Source organism: Amblyomma americanum, chromosome 1, assembly GCF_052857255.1.
Source record: "Amblyomma americanum isolate KBUSLIRL-KWMA chromosome 1, ASM5285725v1, whole genome shotgun sequence".
Lineage (NCBI taxonomy): Eukaryota > Metazoa > Arthropoda > Arachnida > Ixodida > Ixodidae > Amblyomma > Amblyomma americanum.
The window spans coordinates 355641295-355664913 of NC_135497.1; the positions used below are offsets into that span (position 1 = coordinate 355641295).

The following is a 23619-nucleotide window of genomic DNA, read 5'->3' on the forward strand; positions in this document are numbered from 1 at the left end:
AAAGAAAGAAAGAAAGCAAGAAAGAAAGAAAGAAAGAAAGAAAGAAGCGCACATTACTTCCGTCTCCAGTGCATGACGTAGCCTTAGCCCGACGTAGACGTAGTCTTTATAGCACTGGAATGTCTGAAGCGCCCACCGAGAGGAGGAAATGAGCGAGGTGGCGCGCTGCGCCCGATTCGAGGCGAGGTTTGCTTTCAACGAGTATTGCTTCCGCGCCCGGCTGTATGCGCAATCTCTCCGAGTATTTCTTGGTTATTTTTTCTCATCTCGTTGTTTTATTTCTGTCTCCCGTCGGATGCGCTGTAGAGAAGATAAATCACCGCCTGTGCGTCTTACACAGCGCCACTGGATTTTATTTCCCCCGCTTGCTGTCGCAGCACGAAGCGCCCAGCGCAAGCGCAGCGAACAAACTCGAGTGATCCGGATTACAATAGCAAAAAAAGCCTGATGTATGTCCTCTCATTTTTTTTTTGTTTCCTGCGTCGCATAATGCGCGTATCCTCACTGGCCGCTGCAAGTGGGCAAACACCACGAGCAGCAGGAACTGCTGAAGAGCCGGCACAATTTCCTCGAGCACTGCCCTGCGGTGGTAGAGTGCTGACTTGTCCCGCTTTCAGTTTATGCTGCGCGTGCCCACTACCTACATTGACTGCCGCCTTTGCACGGATAGTGATGCGTGGCATATTATATTAACACAAAAGCTGGCCATGTGCACATGCGCTCTAATGCGGTGTTCTGGAACCCATCCGTGTTCGCTAACGACAATAGCTAATAAGCGCACTGCTCCACATTCAGTACTTAAAGTCTGACTCCACGAAAGGCGGTCTCTAGTTATTCAAGCGCAGGTGGAGAGGGAAATGGAGACAGAGAGAGAGAGAGAAAGCGGCTTGCGGCCTGTTTTACACATATAGCTTTATACAAAGGGGAGAAATCATTTTTAAAGGTTGTTGTTTCCTCATTTTATGACACAGACCTGAAACAAACGATCCCCACGCTCTGCCATCACTCTTAAAAAAACAATGGTTGTAAGAAGGAGCAAGTGCAGCAGTTACTAACTCTCACAGCATTTTACTACTTTTATTACTAAATATTTACTATTTCTTCTAGGTAGTTTAAAAGCGTGCTCGTTGTTGTTGTGTGTTGTTGCGCACAGCATTAGAGATGAGTGGCTTGCTCTGGACTGAGTCGCGATGTGAGGGCATGGGTTTCCTTTCTATTCCAGGGTTTGTATAGTGCTGCATACCTTTTCTTTTTCTCCGTTTCAGGTTTTAGAAAACATGTTACTGGTTCTTATTAAAAATCACAGGAAAATTTTCGAAACGATAGAGAAGAAATTTTCCGACCATCACTGAAAGAATAAAAAATGCTTGCCTGCTTCGGATTCATGCAGTCGCTATACATTCTAACACGGGGATTTCAGATCTCTTGTCAATACTGGTGGGGGGTGGGGGGGAGTCCGATACCCTCGAGACCCCCTGCCTTTAAGCCCTGATCATATGTTGCTAATAAGGATTCAAAAGTTTTAACGTTAGTCAGGGACCTTTATGAACAAGGATTTATTTCTGTCCTGGTCACTATGGAATTCGGTTTTTACCACGCGCAGGTAAGGCTTCTACCATTGCTTATGCGTTATCACGTTAATATAGTCACGTTCAGGACTTGGAACGGCGAAAAGCTTCTCGGAAGATGTTTCACGAACACGATGTATAGGTGAACGCAGGGCAAAAGGAGGCGGGACGAAACACACGCGAGCGGAGAGGCGGTGAAATTCTGGCTAAACCTTCATTGAATGAGCGACGAAACTTACATGCCAACTGTACGGGTGCAGAATCGCGACCATGGTAAGGGACAGCGCACTGATTATTGAGACAAATGGATCGGTGAAAGGGGAAAAAAATACAATGTATACACAACACAGCAACAAGCATTAATACCGAGACGACGTCGAAAAAAAAAAGATAAACGGCTGTTACACCTGCAACAGCAGAAAAAAAGTTAGAAATACGAGGCGAAACTAGCAATTATAATCAAATAAAACAACAAGCCACTGATCAGAAAAGTAGGCAGCGGGAAACAAGGTGATTACAAACATTTATCCGCAAACAAAGCTGCTTGGCTTTAAGTTTTGTTGGAATCCTAATTTTTCTTTTGCTTAATTGTATATGCTTGTTATTTTCTAACTCTCTTCCAGGTAAAAACGCAGTCTGATATCCATATGCAGATGTGTGTGCTTCGTAGTGTCTCTTCTGCGCCGCGTTTACTTGTTCAACAGAAACAGCCTAGCCCCCCAAAAATGTTGATCCACTTAGGCCTCTGATCTTACGCGCGTGCACTGCACTGTGGACAAGCCTTGCGATATGATACTGCCGGCACCATCGCTTTGGAAATGTGAAGCACGAGCCGTTTGCTGAAGCTCACGAATGTTAATGCACATGCGTTTGATGCAGACGAAGCCTATTTAATAGTGCATAAGCGGTCATGAGCACCGATCACAATCGCAGCGCGGTCCATCCAGTCTCGCGCTGTCCCCGAGCTGGTGACCCACGCTGTCGAAAAATAAATTCGCTTTCTCTGTTTGCGTTCTGTCCACTCAGTGATATCGAACACAGCATAGCCGCTTTCATCCCCCCGAGAAAGGGCAAAAGCATCAAAAGCAAGAAGCGTTTTCGCCTTCGCGTATACAACAAAACGGTAATGTGCCCGGCAGTGCTGCAATATTTTAATCCGGTTTTTAACGGGGAGTGCCCGCATTGTGTTTGCGCGTTATCGGACACGTGCCGCATGGTGTGGGCATGTCCCCCTAACCCTGCTTGCCCCCCTTTACCCTCACCTACTCGAGAGATCTGGGAGGCTGCCCTGCTCGGCAGCTCTACGTTATGCAACCAAAGAGCTCTCGTCGCTAGGGCCCGAGCTGCCGCAGAAGCCACAGTGGTCCCGGACTAGGGACCCCTCCTATTATTTGTAAGTGGCTGGCCCTTGAGGCCAGTTACCACTCTCTCTTGTAAACAATCATCAATAAATGTTTTTCACCACCACCACTGGTGGGCTTTACGCTTCCCGCTTCCTCTGCGGCTGAGATCACAGATGTGGCGCCGAAGATCTGTGGGTACACTCGAAACATAAATGTAGCCGCCGCACTGGCTCAGCGGTTATGGCGCTCGGCTGCTGACCCGAAAGACGCGGGTACGATCCCGGCCGCTGCGGTCGCATTTTGATGGAGGCGAAATGCTAGAGGTCCGTGTACTGTGCGATATCAGTGCGCATTGAAGAACACCAGCTGGTCGAAATTATCCGGAGTCCTCCCCAGGCATCCCTCATAGCATGAGTCGCTTTGGGGCGGCAGACACCCTTAAAACAAACCTAGACATAAATGAGTAAAAAGAGACTAAACTGTCCTCTACAGCACACCTTTTTTTTTTTTAAGTGAGTGCGCTATAGGGCAGCTTACTCCCTGTTTACTTCCACATATAGGCCTACTAGAGCTCGTGTTCCGAGTGTAGCGCTGCTGCTTCACGGTGTTCCAGTCTACAGCGACTAGACGTGCAGGGTCCTTAGAGATACTGTTACGGACACTTTAGCATCATGCACGAAGGCCGAGGGCCCTGCTCTGCGTTTCTATGCGAAGCATGCTTCGCGCATTGGCGAAAAATAAAATAGCTTACAGTTTGAAATAATTTTTGATAAGCTCTCTACCGAGGTCCTCTGAAAGCATGACTGAAAGACTATTTTGCAGGTCACGAAATTTCACTCCAAGTTTTATATATGGACAGAACCAGCCACGAGAGGCGTTAGCGTCGACTAGGATCGAAGTCGAAGCTGCGTGGCGCCTCTCCCGAAAGGAATTCAAGTAAAGGAGCGGCTTCCCGCACACTAAAGTTATTTTATAGAGCAGGAAGCCGTCGCAGAACCTTGGCATATGGAGAGGAATTGCTGCTTAAGTGCACCAGGAAAACCTGAATAAGGCCTCTTAATTACTGCGACACCACGATTTTTTTTGTTCATTTTTTTGCGGTTCATTAAACAGTAAGAAACGTGTTCAACAGCACTGACCAGCAAGCGACTCGCTGGGGAGGAAGCAGTGTAAGGAGAACCTGCACCACGTATGTATATATCGCCATTGGCGTTAGGGTAGGCGAATAAATAGCAAGATAGTAAAAAAAATGCAGAAGCTGGCTGCGTTTCGTCATGACGGAATCCAAGTTTCCACTTCGAACTTGTGAGAGGCCGGTCTTTATAAGGCAGTGTTTCTGACCAGCTGCACAATACTGGCCTGTGTTACGTTACAACAGCATCGAAACGGCCCTAGCTGAATTGGAAATGTTAGGGTCACCGGAAAATATGCCCTCTCTGCGCTCCCCTTGTTCGGTCCCGCATGCTTGAGCTACAGAGATGTGTTTTGGAAGTGAAAACCGCGTTCCTGCTGGAGCGCGCAGCGGCACATTGCCTGCGCCGCTTCTGACGTACGTAGTTCGCGAAAATAAGCATTGCTATTTCCGACTCCCACCGCTGCAGATAAAACTTAGTGCTGAGCTGGTTGGTGACGTCTTCGAAAGTGAAGGTAGCGCTATTAGGAAGACCACGGGGCAAAAGGACGACACAACAAAGCAGAACTCTTCTTCACTCCGCAGTAGACGTTTAAATTATTGCATTTTGTTTTAAGGTGGACATATCCGTTTGGAAGAAGTAGATTTTCAGGCGAACGATATTGTACGGCACTTGCTACCAGTTCTGGCGAGCATGCCGCGTCCAATGCACAGATTTTTTTTTCAAGCAGAAATTTTTTTTTGAACTGTTATCCCATGAGCGAACAAAATCGGAATAGTCTCTATTTCGAGAGAGATATATGAGACTGTTATGAACCACCCGCTGCAGTGGCTCGATGGCTTTAGCGTTCGGCTGATAAGGCGAAGGCAGAGGGATCGAATCATGGTCGTGGCGGCCGCACTTTGATGGAGGCTAAATGCAAAAACGCCCGTGTGCTGTTCGACGTCAGGCGCATTAAAATCCACAGGAGGTAGAAATTAATCCTGAACCATCCATTAAGGCGTTCCTCACAGCATATATATCATCGGAACGTTAAATTCCCGGCCCATGCCATACCATACCATACCATGCCATACCATACCATACAAGGTTGTTGTAAACGGGAGGGACTCAATGATTAGCAAGTTGAAGAATCGAGAAGCGAGGTTATGGGAGAGAGAAAGTACGTGAAAGGCACTCTAGTATGTTTTGGTGTCTGATACGTTGTTACTGGTTGCAAGAATGAAATAAACAAAGGCGTGAGAAAATGACAGAAAGCACACAAGACGGAAAGAAAGGAGCACCGACAATGGCAGCTTGCACTAAGCGGGGCCAGCTTGCGCAGCTTGGAAGCAAAAGATGCATTTTTATCGCAGGCAGTTTCATCAGTGCATTTCCATGTACTAAAACAACTTCGGGGGCGCCGTGCACGTAATGATATATCATTATAAGCTCATAAGCTCCAGATTAATTTCGACCACCTCGGGTTATTTAACGTGCACTGGGATCTAAGTACGGTTTTCAGTTTGCCTCCACTGAAATACAGCCGACGAGCTGACCAACCCATGAACTCGTTCTCAACAGCCGAACCCCACGGTGGCTCGCAGGCAATTTCTTAAACAAGGTTTCGCCCTGTATTTTTTTTAATGCATTATAGCATTAGTATTGCCATCCTCGCAAAAAGTGGCTGTCGATATTGGTGTCAGTTTGAAGCCTCGGGATCAGAGTGGTGAGAAGGAAAGGAAAGGAGCAGTGACTGTCCCCCTTCTGGGTGGACGCCTAAACTGCGCCATTAGGGAAGGGATAAAAGAGGGAATGACGTACGGAAGAGAAAATGAAAATCGGTTTTTAGCAAAGGAAAGGAACGATGGTGATCTCATTTCTCGGTGGAGACATCAAGCGCGCCGTGGAGAGGAGGGTACAGCTTTAACGCGCTGGCATTACTAGGTTCATAACGGTCAAAACCCGGTGTCGTTGGTGGTTTGTAGACCCGATGTAAGAGTGTGAAAAGCTCAAAACCACCACCGAGGAGGAAAATTAATGGCTAGGGATATCTGATCTGAGCTCCAATCGAACCTGGATATATCTAGCTCGAAAAAGATCGCGAAACAGTATGATACATCAGTACATAAAAATGGCAATAGATAAGCCTCTCTGTAGCCTAGAAGCAAGAATACTCTGCACCCACACTAGTGCATCGAAGCCGCAGCGGCCTGTTCTTTGCAACAATAGCCACTGCCCATCACAAAATGTTTACTCCTGCTACCAGTATGCCGTAATTACAATAATAATTCACATGAATTAAGGTGCAGTTGGTTTTTGCAACTTCTTCGTCAGCGAAACACGTCCGGTAAACGCCGCCGCTATATACCGGCTTTATAGTTAGGTTGGCTTCACCGCATGACAGCTCTGTGGCGTGGGTGCAAGAGATCGACGACCACCCTTCAAGCACACCCCACGTTACCTCGACACAAGGTGTCACAGCGCTAGCGCTGACAGCAGATGACCAAGGCCGCGCAGCCGACCCGTCTCGATCTGCGCGCGTATAGTGATCGACGAGGGCCGTAAGGAAAAGCGCCATTGCAGGAGCGCGGATACTGCGCTACAATCAGGGTTCGATATATCCGGGCTCGACTAAATAATGAATTGTAAGATCAAAACTTTAATTGTCGTTGGAGTGAGGTAATTCAGTTCGTCAACATAAATCGGTCACACAATCGGAGTCGCAATGCAAATGCCCCTTGGCATTAATCACATTGCAATTGGTCGTCTGTTAATTACTTACTTTTTCTAAGTACCGCTAATCAGTTCGACCGTAATGAGTACATTACGGTTATGTTCTTGCCGTAGCACGCAGGCCGAGGCGTTCTGTTGGGAAGAGAGCTCGATCGGAGCAAACACCAGCTGCTTTCTCATATGAAAAAAAAAAACAAAAAAATTGCTGGTGGTTTAGCTCTGGTTAACCCTGGTCGAAAGCGAAAAGCTGCATCTCCCTGGCTACGTTTGTGGTCGAGCGACTGGCGGTTTCCATAGATAGCCATACTGACACACACCCATTGGTAGGGATTTTTTTATTTGTTAAACATCTTGCTTTCTTCGAAACGACATTAAAGGCGCTCACACAAGACATATATTGTTGGACACCTCAACCGCGCCGTAAGGAAAGATATAGAGGGAGTGAGAGAAGAAAGGAACAGAGAGGTGCCGTAGTGGAGGGCTCCGGAATAATTTCGACCACGTGGGGATCTTTAACGTGCACTGACATCGTACAGCACACGGGCGCCTTGGCGTTTTTCCTCCATAAAAACGCAGCCTCCGCGGTCGGGTTCGAACCCGTCAACTCCGGATCATCTCGGCGGACACCTGAACCACTCCGTAAAGGAAGGGATAAAGAAGGGGGTGAAAGAAAAAAAGGAAGAAAGAGGCGCCGTAGTGGAGGGCACCGGAATAATTTCGACCACCTATGAGACAGGCGTCATTTCCTTTCCTCAATTTCCTACCCTTTTTTAATTGGTTTTTGGGGAAAGGAAATGGCGCAGTATCTGTCTCATATATCGTTGGACACCTGAACCGCGCCGTAAGGGAAGGGATAAAGGAGGGAGTGAAAGAAGAAAGGAAGAAAGAGGTGCCGTAGTGGAGGGCTCCGGAATAATTTCGACCACGTGGGGATCTTTAAAGTGCATTGACATCGCACAGCACACGGGCGCCTTAGCGTTTTGCCTCCATCAAAACGCAGCCGCCGCCGCAGACAGCGCGATGCGGTTTTCCACCGAGATGTGTGAGACGGGCTTAATTTCCTTTCCTTAAAATCAATTTTCATTTCATTTTTCTTCCCTTACGGGCGCGGTTCGGGTGTTAACAGAGATATGCGAGACAGGCGTCACCCCCGCCGCGGTGGCTCAGTGGTTAGGGCGGTCGACTACTGATCCGGAGTTCCCGGGTTCGAACCCGACCGCGGCGGCTGCGTTTTTATGGAGGAAAAACGCTAAGGCGCCCGTGTGCTGTGCGATGTCAGTGCACGTTAAAGATCCCCAGGTGGTCGAAATTATTTCGGAGCCCTCCACTACGGCACCTCTTCCTTTCTCCTTTCACTCCCTCCTTCATCCCTTCCCTTACGGCGCGGTTCAGGTGTCCAACGATATATGAGACAGATACTGCGCCATTTCCTTTCCCCCAAAACCAATTATTATTATTATTATTAGACAGGCGTCATTTCTCATGGTTTGACCTCTACCTACATTCAAGGTGAAACTTGCGGCCACACTGACCTCTACTTACATTCAAAGTCAAACTTGCGGCCCGCTGACGGCTCGAAAAGCTGGCGTAGTGAAGCTTTTCGCTTCAATACAAAACAGAGCGGTTGCCATCGGCTGCGGCAGAGCTTTGGCGACCCGCCGCGGTGGCTCAATGGTTAGGGCGGCTGGCTACTGATCCGGAGTTCCCGTGTTTGAACCCGACCGCGCGACTGCGTTTTGATGGAGGCGAAACCCTAAGGCGTCCGTTGGCTTTGTGATGTCAGTGCGCGTTAAAGATCTCCTGGTGGTCGAAATTATTCCGGATTCCTTCACAACGGCATCCCTTTCTGGCTTTCTTCTTGCACTCCATCGTTTATCCCTTCCCTTGCGGTGCGGTTGAGATGTCGCGAAAATGCGAGACAGATACTGCGCCATTTCTTATTTTCAGAGCTTTAGTGCTTTTGCAACGTTTAGAGGATTGAACTAGCAACAATGCCTTAGCGACGGTAGGCAACACTGCGATTCGCGTCATATGATTTGTTTTTTTGCTTCAGCGCGGACGTCATAGCGTTCATCGCGTATTGCCGAGGAATCTGAGCTGGAGGTTGATAACTGCGTGCGCCGCTCCCACGGTGCGGTATCTGTTGTTCTTTCGATAGCACCGAGCTTGTCACAAGAGCCCCACATGCCACTACGGACGCCACGACTGTTATGAGTGGATCGCAAAGGCCATGAGTCTTGAGGATCCATTTTTTGTCGTTAAAGAGTAAGTTCCCTGTATGCTCACTACCTCTAACATTTTGCCGATTGAATTTGATGTGACTTTCATGTTTCATGTATTATGAAGAGAGGTTAGCCGGCCAGCTGTATTTCGATCACATTTATTTTTGATTTCTAGCCACCTTGCGTGTGAACCGGACGATTAGGATTGGGAAGTAATCCGACAGCAAATTTTCGGTGCAAAGGAATTCCGTTCCGTACATCTGCTGCGCAGGCTGTTTTATGTTTCTTGTCGTCTAGCGATGCTTTATTCTTGATTCATCGCGGAGCGCTGCAGCTGCTATGATTCGCATTGTGTGCCGCGAGCAAGGATGTCTCAGTACGTGATATGGACTCGAGAAAGCAAAAAATCAAAAGCAGGAAGCATTTGATTTCAGCACTGAAAATTGTCTGCTACAGGTCTGAACTTTCAGTGCCGCTATTTTTGCGGGTAGGGAGGCCTGTTCACTGCCATGTTTCAACGTGGAAATAAGCTAGGAGGAGTCTATACTGTTATCGTTCAGCTTTTGTTTTCGAGCACCTGTGTTTCAAGAAGGTGCGATAACTGGGAAAGGCCCACAAAGGCATTCTATGGGGCGTGAGATTAGGCAGCGCTTGTCCCCACTGCTGTAACCGTGCGCCCTGCTTTCGTCAGGCGTTGTCCGACTTTTGCTTGTTGGACGAATACAAATGCCACTTGAAGGTTTGAATGTTTGTCTAATAGAGGAAACTAAACATTTGTTGCAGCTGGCCACTTGTGTATGGTGAACTAGTATTGTTAGCGTTACTTAAGTGGCTTTCATTAGCAATATGGATAAGATAGTTAACGTAGCCGAAGAGTTCTACACAGACCTGTACAGTAGCCAATGTAATCAGAACGCTAATGAGAAAGACAGCAGTGCACAGCAATGCGTCATCCCGCCAGTAACGAAAGATGAAGTAAAGAAAGCCTTAGAAGCAATGAAAAGGGGAAAAACAGCTGGGGAGGATCAGGTAACAGCAGATCTGTTGAAGGATGGAGGGGACATCGTGCTAGAAAAACTAGCCACCCTGTACACGCAATGCCTTATGACCTCGACTGTACCAGAAGCTTGGAAGAATGCAAACATTATCTTAATTCATAAGAAGGGAGACGCCAAGGACTTGAAAAATTACAGGCCGATCAGCTTACTGTCCGTTGCCTACAAAGTATTTACTAAGGTAATCGCTAATAGAGTCAGGGCAACGTTAGACTTTAATCAACCAAATGATCAGGCAGGCTTTCGTAAAGGATATTCTACAATAGATCATATTCACACCATCAATCAGGTGATAGAGAAATGCGCAGAATATAACCAACCTCTATATATAGCTTTCATTGATTACGAGAAAGCATTCGACTCAGTGGAAACCTCAGCAGTCATACAGGCATTGCGTAATCAGGGGGTAGAAGAGCCTTATGTCAAAATACTGGAAGATATATATAGCAACTGCACAGCTACTATAGTCCTCCATAAAGTCAGCAATAAAATTCCAATAAGGAAGGCCGTCAGGCAAGGAGACACGATCTCGCCAATGCTGTTCACCGCATGTTTGCAGGAGGTATTTCGAGGCCTGAATTGGGAACAGTTGGGAATAAGAATAAATGGAGAATACCTAAATATTCTGAGATTTGCTGATGACATTGCCTTGCTGAGTCACTCAGGAGGTGAACTGCAAATCATGATCAACGAGTTAGACAGGCAGAGCAGATCGTTGGGTCTAAAAATTAACATGCAGAAAACCAAGGTAATGTTCAACAGCCTAGCAAGGGAACAACAGTTCACAATTGGCAGCGAGAGCCTAGAAATTGTGCCGGAATACGTCTACTTAGGGCAGGTAGTGACAGCTGATCCGGATCATGAGAGGGAGATAACTAGAAGGATAAGAATGGGGTGGAGCGCATATGGCAAATTCTCGCAGATCATGAGTGGCAGTTTACCAATTTCCCTCAAGAGGAAAGTGTACAACAGCATAATCTTACCGGTACTCACCTATGGGGCAGAAACGTGGAGGCTAACGAAAAGAGTTCAGCTTAAGTTAAGGACAACGCAGCGAGCCATGGAAAGAAGAATGATAGGTGTAACGTTAAGAGATCGGAAGCGGGCAGAGTGGGTGAGGGAACAAACACGGGTTAATGACATCCTAGTCGAAATCAAGAGAAAGAAATGGGCTTGGGCAGGGCATGTAATGCGAAGGCAAGATAACCGCTGGTCTTTAAGGGTAACGGAGTGGGTTCCAAGAGAAAGTAAACGTAGCAGGGGGCGGCAGAAGGTTAGATGGGCGGATGAGATTAAGAAGTTTGCAGGCAAAGGGTGGATGCAGCTGGCAAAGGATAGGGTTAATTGGAGAGACATGGGAGAGGCCTTTGCCCTGCAGTGGGTGTAGTAGGGCTGATGATGATGATGAAGTGGCTTTCATGCTGAGGATAGTTTTACTGCTATTTTGATTGACTTTTGTAAGTATATCGATGTAGGAGCTATACATGTGTCACCTTACTACCCTCTCATGCTTGATTCCTGAAGTGTATGTATGACTATATTTTCAGTTTTTGTTTTTTTAGGCAACAGCAAAATGCATTGCAAATCTTAAGTGTGGTTGGGGTACTTGCTCTGATGCATGTTACACCTTGTCTTCAGTGAAATCGTCAAGGCCATAGCCAACAACAAAACACTGTTTGAGAGGTGGAACCAATACCAAGACCCATCGAGCTTACCAAGTAAAGAAGATATTGACTGGACCACAAGTGAGCTCCGGAAAGGACTACGCAGCATAGAATGGGACCTAGAAGATCTTGAGGAGACTGTTGGTAGCCTTTTATTTTATTATGGCATTCCTCATGATGTGCTAAAGCAAAGTAGTCATTTAGGTTACTGTTGGCTTCCCTTATTTGTGTGTTGTTCATGTTTTGTGTACACATGCCTGTATTAAAGTATTGTGTATGTTTATGGCATGTGCTTTTATTTTAATGTAATGCTTAAAAGCTGAAAAAGCATTGTCAGGTGGGCTGAGTTTGCATATATTAGTCATAGATTGCATGGCTCATGCCAGGCATGTTTTGCAAATTTGTTGTGATGCACTTATTTATGCTAGTTACAAAATTTGTAATCTCTGCAGGCCAGAAGGTACACCCGAATTGTGAGGCATGATGTAGCATTGGGATCTGAATTGATATTGGCTATCTGGGGCTCTTTAAGGTGCACCAAAATCTTGTTACCAGGTGGCTTTGCGTTCTGCTTTTATTGTAGCATGGCTTCCATTGCCAGGATGAAACCTGTAATAAGAGCTTTGCTTTAGAGCACCTTAGTTGCCGAAGTGGGTTTTGTTCCCACAACTGAAACATAGCTCCAAACATAGGCTGCCTTGTTCTGCACTGATTTTTATGGCATTGCTTGGTATGCTTATTTTATTAGTGATGTTGATGTAGATTTTCCTGTAACTTGTCATAGTTGGTAGGAAGTTGTAGGAATTGTCAATGAATAATTGCATATTCTGGAGCATTCAGTGCTGCAGTGTCTTAATTTTATTATTTACAAATACTGCCAATTTTTTAACATGTGCTTGCAAGAAGGGCTTTACAGTAAATAGCTCTTGACAATGCAGCACCAATAGTGCCAGTTTGGGTTTTGTTATGAGCTCTTTGTGAGAGGTGCAGAAAGGGTGCAATGCATTGCATGTATTTGTCTCAGCCACTTATTAGCATTGCAACATACATGACTGAGCATTTCCTGGGAGTGGCAAGTTCACATTTCTGTGACATGTTATTTGAGATGTTAAATCTGTCAAAATGAACTGTTTGAATATCTCGCTTTCTTCAAAACTTACAGGCAATAATGCCAATCATGAAGTCATTATTATGAGCAGTCAGATTAGCTATCTTCTTAAGTCATATAATGTGCCGACTTTTATTTTAAAATTACTGCAAGTTAAAAGTTGCTAAATTAGTTTTAAAACAATTTGTGAGCATCTGATTATGCTGTCAACTTTTAAAATATGGCACCAAGAAAATAGCATGAAATTGTGAGAAGTTTCTCAGTCTTCAATTTTAATGCATGATCCCTTGGAAATTACCATTGCAACTAATAGGATGAAACATATAGGCACTGTTGTCTTCACTTCTGTTTTGTCATGTCTTCTACGCTCTTCCAGCCCTGATATGTACCATGGTTCCCTGTGTTTCTATGTAATATTGTTATTGATCACTTGACGCTGGCAAATTCTTTTTGCAATTTCCACTGGTGGCAACACTGTTAACTGCTCATTAAGTTTAAGTAGGTGAGCAGTAGCATTAATTGTGAGTATTCAAGCAGTTTTGTTGATTTCATACTTGATTCTAATGACAAGATTACGGCTGAATGATGCGAAGAAAGAATGCTTATAATTGTTTATGGCACTTTTTGCTTTGCAAAGGTGCACTAATACCTTGCAGCATTCTGAAAGCTGATGCTGGTATTGGCTAGTTTGGAGCATGGTATATGATGCCGCTTGCAGTTCAGAACAGCTGTTGAATGACTGGTGCAGGGGGAACTGGTCTATTATTGGGCAGTGGTGCAATATTCAGAAGTGAATGCCAATGACAAGTTGTTTCTTTGGTCATTTAGCTTTGTTTGCTCTGTCCATAATTAATTACCACAGGCTCTACCTTTCTGAACTCTTCATGGTCTAAGTCAGACGGAGTATGGTCATTTGTCTGTTGGGGAGGCTAAAGTTGATTGCTCGTTTATTCTCGGTTATTTACCCACCGTGATGACTCGGTTGCTTTGGCATTCAGATCCTGATCCCAAGGTCTCTGGATTGAACCCTGCCCCAGTGGTCGCACTTTAATGGAGGCGAAATGCAACACGCCTATGTGCTGTGTGATGTCAGCGCACATTAAAGAACGCCATGTGGTCTGAAATGAGTCCAGAGCCCTCCGGTACGGTGTCCCTCATAGCATACAAGTGTCACTTCGTGACATTAAACCCTGCATACTAATACCAACTGCCATATACACTTGACTAAGGGCTGCGCTCGTGCGTGGGCTGCTCCCCCAACTTGGGAGCCAATAATTTGAAAATATGAATGGCAAAGAGCTGCTGCATTTCACATGTATACATTTCCTTGTGTGGCAGCCAAGGAGGTGTTAAATGACAAGAGCTGCCCACTGATATCATTATCATCTAGCATGCACTGCCGTGCAGGTTTGTGCTATTTAAAGCAAAATTCAGGCACCTGTACTCAGGAGTGGATGGTAACGGTCAACCTAGAAGTGATGCTGACTGAGTCTCTAAGAAAAGCACCACTTAAGCTCGTCTGCACATGGATTTTGAATGCGTAAATTTATGGAGTGTGATGTGCATGGACATAGTTGTTAAATGTTATAAGTGGATGTAATTGATGTAACCGACCATGACTTCATTTACATGAAGGTTGAAGAGCTGTGTCTGTGCAGTGGAGACAGCAATAACAAAGAAGAAACTTAAAGGTATCTGCAGCTAGGTGCCAGATATAGTATCAGACTATATGGTACAATAAAGTAGTTTTCTTGGAATAAAGTTGCAAAATTGAACTGAAATGTGTCGCTTTTGTGCAAGGCGCACAGCTCGCCCAAATCGCGAAGGATGAACATGAGAGAAAGCACACAGGATAGTGCTGGTTCTGGATTTCTCCTGCTTTCTTGCTTGTGCTTTTTGCTTTCCTTCATTCATGTGCAGATTTTCCTGCTTCTTGATTTTATGCAAGCAGCCCATGGTTTAGGTGTTCGGGAGCACTAGATGCTTTGTATGCCTTTGCAATGCATGCAGTGTGTGAGCTCACTGGAAGGGCTGTAGAGAACTCCGAAGTGGCTGGGGCTAGTTGGCGATGACCGTCATGCATCTGCTGTTCTTCCTTCAACTGAGTATTCTGAGCATTGGTGTGTTGTGCTCACTTTGTATTGCAAGCTGCACTTCCTAGTGCAACCCCACTGTGTGAAAGAGTCATGCGTTACCAAAGAGCTGCGTTCTGCATGCCATTTTCACATCAGTTGGCATACTAATGAGCTAGGTGTCAATAATTATTTAAATATTTGCTAAAGCAAGATCATGACATGGAAGTACAGTGGTGCCTCATTAAAATGGACATGGTGTCTGACTAAAATTTGCTGTAAGACAAGAGGAACGAATTATTTATTAGGAAAAAAATTTGTCATTAAGTCTGCTTCTTTGCACAGCTGTATTCAATGAAGTTAAAAATTGGGCAAAATCCTGAGAACTTGAAGTCCATTATCCTGGTTACCTTTATTTTTAAAAAATGCACTTTGAAGCACCTTGCTGGCCATGACACATGTGACGGAGTCTCTGTTACTAAGACTGTGTACTACTTACAAATGACTAGCACATATCTCTTCCCAGACAGACTGGAGGTGTTGGATGCATTGAAGTAGCAGAAGGTGATGAATGACCTCTCTTCACCGGCGTTCATACAATACCTCAGCAAATGAAAAGGGTTTTTGACTGGGCAGATGAAGGGTAAAGAATGAACTCACAAAAAAAAGCCATCACTAAGGCTTTTCAGCTCTTACCTGTCTTGGCACTTGTTCATTGCAAAAAAAAACAAAAAAACAGGAAAAGAAATATCTGATTGAGAAGTCGAGGTCTTGTTCACATAGCCGTCGGTATTAGCACTACAAAAATACATAGGCCTCTGTATGCACTGTGCGTTCTCACCGTGCCGATTTTCTATACGGTAAAAAAAGCTTCAATATCAACAAGGCGCAAGTGTATTGAAAATGTTACATGTCCAGAAAAATTTCAGGTCATCTGTATTATTGGGGCACGATTGTATATGGTTCTTGATACCAAATCTTTTTCAGCTAGTGGGTGGAATGTAGGGCAGTGTTTTTCTGCTCATGACGTCAGTGGGGGCAGTTACTTCTGTATGTGTAAATGTGGTTATTTTTATTTTCCTGTAGTTTTTCACAGTACTTCAGGCATATTGTGTTAGGTAGCATGGACACACAGCTGCTTCAGCATTGCTGCTACAGTCAGTCTGTTAAAAGAAGATTCAGGGCTGGCAGCTGCTGCACAATAAAAAAACAGTGAGGATTTGAAGCTGGGTGCTCACTTTTTTTTTCTACCTTTTGCCATACATCCTTAACTGCTGTGCTTCCAGCTATTGTTGAAAAAAATCCAAAGAAGTTCAAGATTGATGAAAAGGAAATCAAAAGCCGGAAAGCATTCATTGAGCAATCCAGGAATGAAGTAAAGGTTGGTTGTGCAGTTTTGTTTCATTGATCATGACACCTTTTCTGCATGCACGGATCCAGGAATCTGGATGGATCCAACGTTGGATCCATGTTGATTCCAGGTATCTGGCAACCCAGCTTGGTATGATGCATGGTTAAACCAACAAGCTGTAAACAAAATTACATAGTATTTACGAACGTTCATTTCTGAAATCCTGCTTTCTTTTGTGAGAAGGTTAACCTAGAAGTTCCACATTCCACAATAGACCTAAGTGCTTTTCTCTGTACATCTTTACCCTTAAAAACGACACAGTAGTACTGGGCAGTGGAAGTGAAAATGCCGAAAATAATACCTTTAACAGCTGTGTGGTGGCATGGAGTTTTGATGCAGCGTTTCAGTTTTGCTTTATGCATTTATTCCTGCTGTCGTTATCAATTGCAGATTGCATGTAAAGGCCTTACATTATCATGACATTTTGTAATCTGCTTGAGATTAGATTCATATTGCCCTCTTGAGCAGTGTAGCAAAGCGCATGGCACTCTTTGAATGCACAGTTATGAAAGTGAGTCATTTTGTAGGCAGTCACGTGAAATGCACTTGTTAAGGGCATTTTTAAATGCACTGGAGGAATGCACTCTGCTAAAGTGTGCACTTGTAATGGGGCAGAGTGAAGTTACGTATAAGAGACCCCCCTCACCCTTTTTTGGTAAAATGTAATTTTTTTTTTCATATCGAAAAGAAGAATTTCTATGAAAATTAGCCAATCTCTCCCTGCAATGTCACCTTCCTGAAAATGCAGTAATCAAGTACCAGAGTTGCAAATGTCAGTGGAAATCTGATGCTGTACCAAAACCATTTCAGGACGCCCTTGTGATTGCGAACTTCTGTTCACATTCAGAACTCTAAGCATGGCTTCTCATCTCTTTAAGCTTGATCGGCAAATGTTAGTAGTGAGCTTAGCGCACATACCAGTGTCGCAGGTAACTTTGGCCAAAGATTAAAAATATACCAGGGCACAATAGGTGAATGCAACTTCTACCATTTTGTTGACTACTGTATATGGCGAGTGTTTTAATATTTTGTTCAGATGAGTAATGAAATAAATTGGCAAAACTAACTTTTTAGCTATTGCTTTTCAGTCGAAAATTTCAGTACTGAATTGTGGAGTATCCTAGAAATACCTCTATTTCATCAGCTTTTATTTTTATATATGCTTCAGATCAGTTTTTTTTACATTGAAAAGGAAGCCCATCAAATAAGGAAAAAAAAACCGACGGGACATTCGGCTTGTGTGCCATTATACCAGTGCTTTCAAACGTGGAAGCCATCAGCTTAGCTGCGCATAGTGGTGCTACGAATAAAACAAAAGCAACGACAGTGCTTTGCAAAATTGAAAGTGACACCTGCTACCTACCTGGCGGTGTTCGTGCCGAAAACAGCAGGTGCAGTGGTTTGTGGTACCAATATGTGGGCCAATATACTAGGTAGTGTTCCTAGCCATTGGCCGGGCATCTCTCCTGTTGGAATTGCATGGAAATCACCAACTTCTTTAGCAAAGCATGACCTCAAGATGTAAATATGCCAGATGCGAAATGCTGGCCGATGGCTAGGAATGTGGCTTAGTGCTTCGGCCGCTAACGTAAAGCACCGCTAAGTAAACCACCGTGCCGGCTATTTTTCACACTGAACACGGCCAGGTTGCGGCTTTTACTTTCAATTTGGCCACCAGTGCTCACGTCAGTTTTTGCCCTGTCATATTTGCAGCACCATCTCACACGGCTACATTCACGAGTCCCACGTTTGAGAGCACTCTGGTGGCACTTTGCAAGCAGATTGCCGCATGCTTTTTTTCTTTTCTTCATATTTCGAGGACTTTCTCTTGGACGTGGAAAAAAACTAATCTAAAGAAGCGCATATCAAAATAAAAACTGATAAATTGGAGGTTTTCTGGGGATCCTCTACAATTTGGCATTAGAAATTTTGCCTCCCGGGATCTTAATATCTTAAAAGTTAATTTTTTTCAATTTATTAAATTGCTCAATTCAACAAAATTTAAATATATGTACTCTGACTTATTATTATATATAATGGTCAACAACATGGCTGAAGTTGCGTCCACCTATTGCACTGCGTTATATTTCTAGACCTTAGCTTAAGTTAGCTGGAATACCTGGGATATTGGCCCAATGTTATCTTGGCTTAATTGTGCCACACACTACTATGCACTAGACAGAGGCTGCCTTGTTGCTGTTGTGCATTCCGTGTTGCATTTGTAATGCAAGAATGTTCTCTGAGTTTACTGTGCAAAGGCCTGGCAGGTTTAGTATGTATGTGGCAGTGCTTCGAATGCAGATGGTAATATACGACATGTCAGGAAGAACTGAGAAAAAAACGCACATAGATGCTCTAGAAGGGGTGAGTGTTTCTTTTTAACTGCTTTGGTTGGTGAAATTAAAGATACCTTAGTGTTGAAATGTTCCAATGAAAACTTGATTTCTTTCTAGCCAGCAGCTCAAAAGAAAGAACACTAAATTTTTGCTCCCAAAATTTTAAATATCTTGAACCTAAAGAGCACAACTTGTGCATGCACTTGACAGTCCCTAAGTGTGGTATGTGCAAGTCTGCAGTTTTCGTGCCTTGTAATCGTATTGTGGCTTTTTGTGCAGCTCTGAAATCTCCGATGATCTTTGTGTGGGTGGTTTGTTGGGCGACAGGTTTAGGTTTAATCTGATCACATCATAAAGGCCCTGTTCACATTTTTGGCTTGTGATAGTTCTGGTGAATTATTTTTTTTAATGGTTGTGTGCTCAATTTTTCCTTTGTTCAGGCAGCAATGGCAACTAATCTGAGGCTTTGGCACGTGTTGTTCCGTAGCGCTTTGTATCTACCGTAAAAACCAGGATATAGGTCGGACTTTTTTCGAAAAACCATGGTGGAAAGTTGACCCCTGTCTTATATACTGGTCATTTGCGGAAGAACTACGGAAGTCTTGCAACAATGGGCAGCTGAACTCAACAGTGTGCCTCTATCACCATCGCCATCAGCAGCAGTGCCGCCATTTTGCGTTTCCTTAGTTGCAAAGCTGTTTTGGTTAAAGGCTGCTTTTTCACATTTTGTTTCAAAATGAGCGGAAGCTGACGGTAATTCACCGTCGCCTTCAAGAAAAACGCGATTGAGTATGCAGAAGCTCATGGCAACCTGGCGGCACAGCGCGAATTCGGTGTATCCGAAAAGAGCATTCAGTACTAGCGGAGGGAGAAGCTGCGTATTACAACTTGCAGCAACCAGAAAAAAACATCAATTTGTGGGCGGACCGCAGCGTGTCCAGAATTGGAAGGAAAGGTCGTGCTGCATGCAAGATGGCTGCCTGTGACTGCTGAATGCATCCGCGTGAAAGCGGTAGAGATGCGGACCGCAGCGTATCCAGAATTGGAAGGGCTTTGCTCTACGGCGCTGTACTTCTGTGTGCCAAAAACAAACACGCGGGTCGATGGGCGTGCGATACTGTTAAAAAATTGGTTGGTTGTACATACGGGCAGCATTTAAATGAAAATAATTTAATAAATACTGTCACCATTGTGCAACCTGTTGAGTCGCACTTGTTTCAAGGTAAGGGTGTCTTTCGGTACTTTTTTCATTGAAAAAGATTTTTGTTCATTTTTAGAATTGGTTAGTTGGGGGGTCAACCTATATTCGGGTTTTTACGGTAACTCGGTGAAGTTCAGACAAATCAAACATTGGTGGAACTAGTATGACTTGCTAGTTTGTTTTGAATTGTAGCCAGAGCCAGTGGCTAATGCATGTGTGTCTTGGAATTAGCCAGAGGCTTCTTGCACAGCTCTGCTGTCTCATGAAAGCACTTGCAGGTTTTGAGATGCACATATTCTTCGCTTCTGTGGTGGGCGAAGAGGGTCAGAAGCAAGCCGAGCTGTCACTTTGATCCTCATTTGGTTTGCAAAGGAAATTCTTTTCTATTCCTTCAGTCTCATTTCTTTTTTGTGTCTGCGTGCATGTGCAAGAGAGGGATAGCCACATGCATCGTTAGAAAGGCAAGCTTAACATACTTTTATGCGTGGTCAGGTAGGCAATATGAAGTGACTGCTACATAGAGTGCATTTTACTGTGATTTCAAGGGAATATATTGGCATATTTATAATGCAAACTGGAAACTGTGGGATGCCAAATAAAGGTTACTAAATACTGAGCCTGTCGACACTAAACCTGGGCACAGGCTCTTGTGTGTTGTGGACTTGTTCTACCAGTTGCCTTGAAAGCAGGAGAGTTGCATCTTTTGCTGAGCTCGTATGTGCAGAAAATCGTGAAGCTATTTGTTTGGCAGGTTATTTGAGAATGAGGTGAAAGCTTCCATTGGAATTATTTGTTCAATGATGCATTAGTTAACAGTTCTATAATCTGAGGCAGTTTTTGGCTGCAAGCAGCTGGCTTTTGCTTTAGGGGGTGGTGCCATGCTTTCTCCAAGCGTAAGCCACTTAGCATGCCTTGCAAAGAATATAGTCTCTGCCCCCACACAATACCTATGCCGAAATTACAGCTGAAATATCTGAAGTTACTGCTTTGGGGGCCAAACGATGCTGTTAGCTTTCATGGTTCTGACCTCGCCATGCAAGTTACAGCAAGTCTTGTGCTTATTGTGGTACGCAGATGACTGTGTATGAAGCTTGTATCCTGCTTTGTGCATCGTTTGCCATTAAAAAAGTAATGCAGAAATAAAACTTAAACTAAAAATTAAGCATTGCAATTAAGTTAAGAATTTATTATTTGAGATTGGAGCTCACCTGTTATTTTCATTTGTGCAGTGTATGAAAGAAGCAATCCTTGAAAGCAAGGCAAAAAATAAGAGGATGAGACCATCCAGTATGGTAAGAAACCTTTGTTATCACTTCGCGTTTGCATCCTGCAAAGGCTTTTATGATGTTGTGTGCCTTAACAAGCCATGTAATAACTTTTTCTTTCACCTCATTTTGCTTATTGTACATATGGAGAGTTAGGGGAGGAGTTGCTTGGAGCAGCTTGATGTATCCAGCGCCATGAGTGAGCAAAAGCAGTAGATATTCTGTGGGGTTGGTTTGAGCCGTTCCCCCTCCTTTTTTCTTTTTTTTTCTCGATATTCACTCAGCATTTTGTGCAGCATGGCCGACAGCCTTATTAAAGGGGTTGTGAAGAAGCTTTGACACCATGAGTGAACAAGTTCGAATTGTGATCTGCACATGACCATTTTCATTGGAATGAAGTTTTACAGCTCTGTGCTTTGCAGGAAATTGAACTGTTTTCGTAAAATATTGTGGGCTCATTTGGTGTTTATTTTCCTTTCTGCTGCCTGTAACAACATGGATTTGCTGCGATACAATTCTTGAAAGTGCTCTGTTACTGGCTGTGAGGGACTGAGAAAGCTATTTATTCCTATGAGTACCGTATTTTCTGGTGTTTAAGTCGTGCTTTTCTTTCTGAATTTTTCGTCGTGTGTGTCTTATTCAGTGTTGCAGCTTATATATGACAAAAATGACGCACCACTGCGCAATTTCTTTTGCTGCGCCCAGTAACTATGTTTTAAAGAAAATCAATGCGTGAAAGAGAAAAAAATGAAGTTACTTTTTAAATGTTGTCTTGTGAATAGAATTGCATATTCTCACAACCAAATTGATTGTGGCGGTGCACTCTGCATGCTGTCGCCATCGCATCAAGTTTAGCTGGTCCAGCCATATTCTTGATTGACAGTTACGATTTCAGCTGCGTATCCGTTTGGCTATGGTTTGGCTTAGTGCACATAGTGTGTTCTTGCTCAACGTGACACCACTTGCGAGGCGAAGGAGCTATGATTCAAAATTCAGATTGCATGCCATTGAATATGTACTGGAGATTGGGAACCAGGCAGCAAGTAGACAGTTCAATGTGAGTGAAAAAAATATCTGGAACTTGTGCAAAGCCACAAAAGCACTCCAGTCGATGAAGCCAACAAAAAAGGCAGGCCACAGAAAGATGGTATGGTGGTCAGAGCTTGTGAGTCATCTATGCTCAGCAGCTGCCACAACTGAGTATTTTCGTCTTCTATCTGACATAGAGATCCTCACCGGGTTTTTATAGTGCTTGCTGAATGGTGCGATTTATAGACCGGAAAACATGGTACGTACGGAATAAAACATTGGCTGCTGATAGTGTAGGTTTGCTGCAAAGTAGAACAAAAAAACAGTGAGGTGCTACCATGACATGGTGCTTCAATACAGCCTAAAACCACTCAAATGCCTGCAGAAGCAAAGTGTGTGGGCAAGGGTGACTGTCAGGGAAGGGGCCACGGCAGTGAGCAGGAAACAAAGTTAACTTCCTCAAAGGTCTGTGAGTAATGACTTAATTTGTTAAAAAATTCAGGTATGGGAATTCATTTTACAGTGCAGTAGAACAGCCAGGCAACAAATTTAAGAACTTGATGTTGTGCATAGGCCTGCCAGTACATCTGTCACACAGGTGCTCTCAATTCTGCTTGAGGCGATGCAGGTTGATCAGATATTGCGTGGTGTGCATTGCTACAAAGACATTTTCTAGCATGCTCAGCTCTTATCTATAATAAGGGATTAATTACTCATTGGCATACACCCAAGCACAGCCATACGGCTACAAGGAAAGCTTTACAGCTTCCTCAGAAACTTTGTAGTTAAAGAAAAATTCGTCCTGGTCGGGGTTTGAACCCGGGACCAGCGCTTTACCAGAGCAGTCGCTCTACCAACTGAGCTAGCCGGGACGGCAAGCTTATGGTAGGGCGAGAGCGAATCGATCAAAAACTCGAAGCGGGAACAGTGTTGGTCAAACATTGGGTGGATGCCACCCAACATTTGGCTTGGGTGGATGCCAGTGAGTAATCACTCCCTTATTACAAATCTACTCCACCTTGGTGGTTCCCCTAAACATTTTACCAACTCTTATCTGTGGAACACCTTAGCAGTAATTGATGGAAACAGTCTGTGTGGTGCTGTGTTGCACTGCTTGCATAGTTAGTGCGTGGAAAGCCATGAAAGTGGGGTCGTTGCCGGTGCGTACTCATGTGCAGTTCAAAATGGCTAACATGGGAGCAGCAATTACAGCAATATGATGAGGTGTGACATGGCAGGAAAATGCTGTTGCGAGCAGTATCCCTGTTGCTGAGGGAGCCACTTCCATGTTGGCAATGCTACTAGGGTAGCAGACATGACACCAGGTCGACAGCAAGGTGTACTGTTCATTGTTGCCATTCAGCGCTTCAGTGCTCTGAAAAAGTGAACAGCCTTTTATAATGGAAGTTGCTACATAGAGTCACTGATAAATGAGCAAGCTAATGCTGTGACCAACTTTGCATCAACTGTTTAAATGCAGCATTATATTATGGATTG

At 44.3% G+C, this 23619-nt stretch overlaps 1 protein-coding gene across 1 annotated transcript in view; it reads left to right on the plus strand.

Moving 5' to 3' along the window:
• Positions 1 to 8779: 8779 nt before the first annotated feature.
• LOC144115593 (uncharacterized) overlaps positions 8780 to 23619 on the plus strand; it is a 61615-nt gene continuing 46775 nt past the window's right edge. Inside the window, exons 1-4 of the mRNA XM_077650012.1 lie at positions 8780 to 9024; positions 11675 to 11844; positions 16167 to 16261; positions 21058 to 21120. Coding sequence (XP_077506138.1) covers positions 8990 to 9024; positions 11675 to 11844; positions 16167 to 16261; positions 21058 to 21120 — 363 coding nt within the window. The 5' untranslated portion in view covers positions 8780 to 8989. The remainder of the gene's footprint in view (positions 9025 to 11674; positions 11845 to 16166; positions 16262 to 21057; positions 21121 to 23619) is intronic.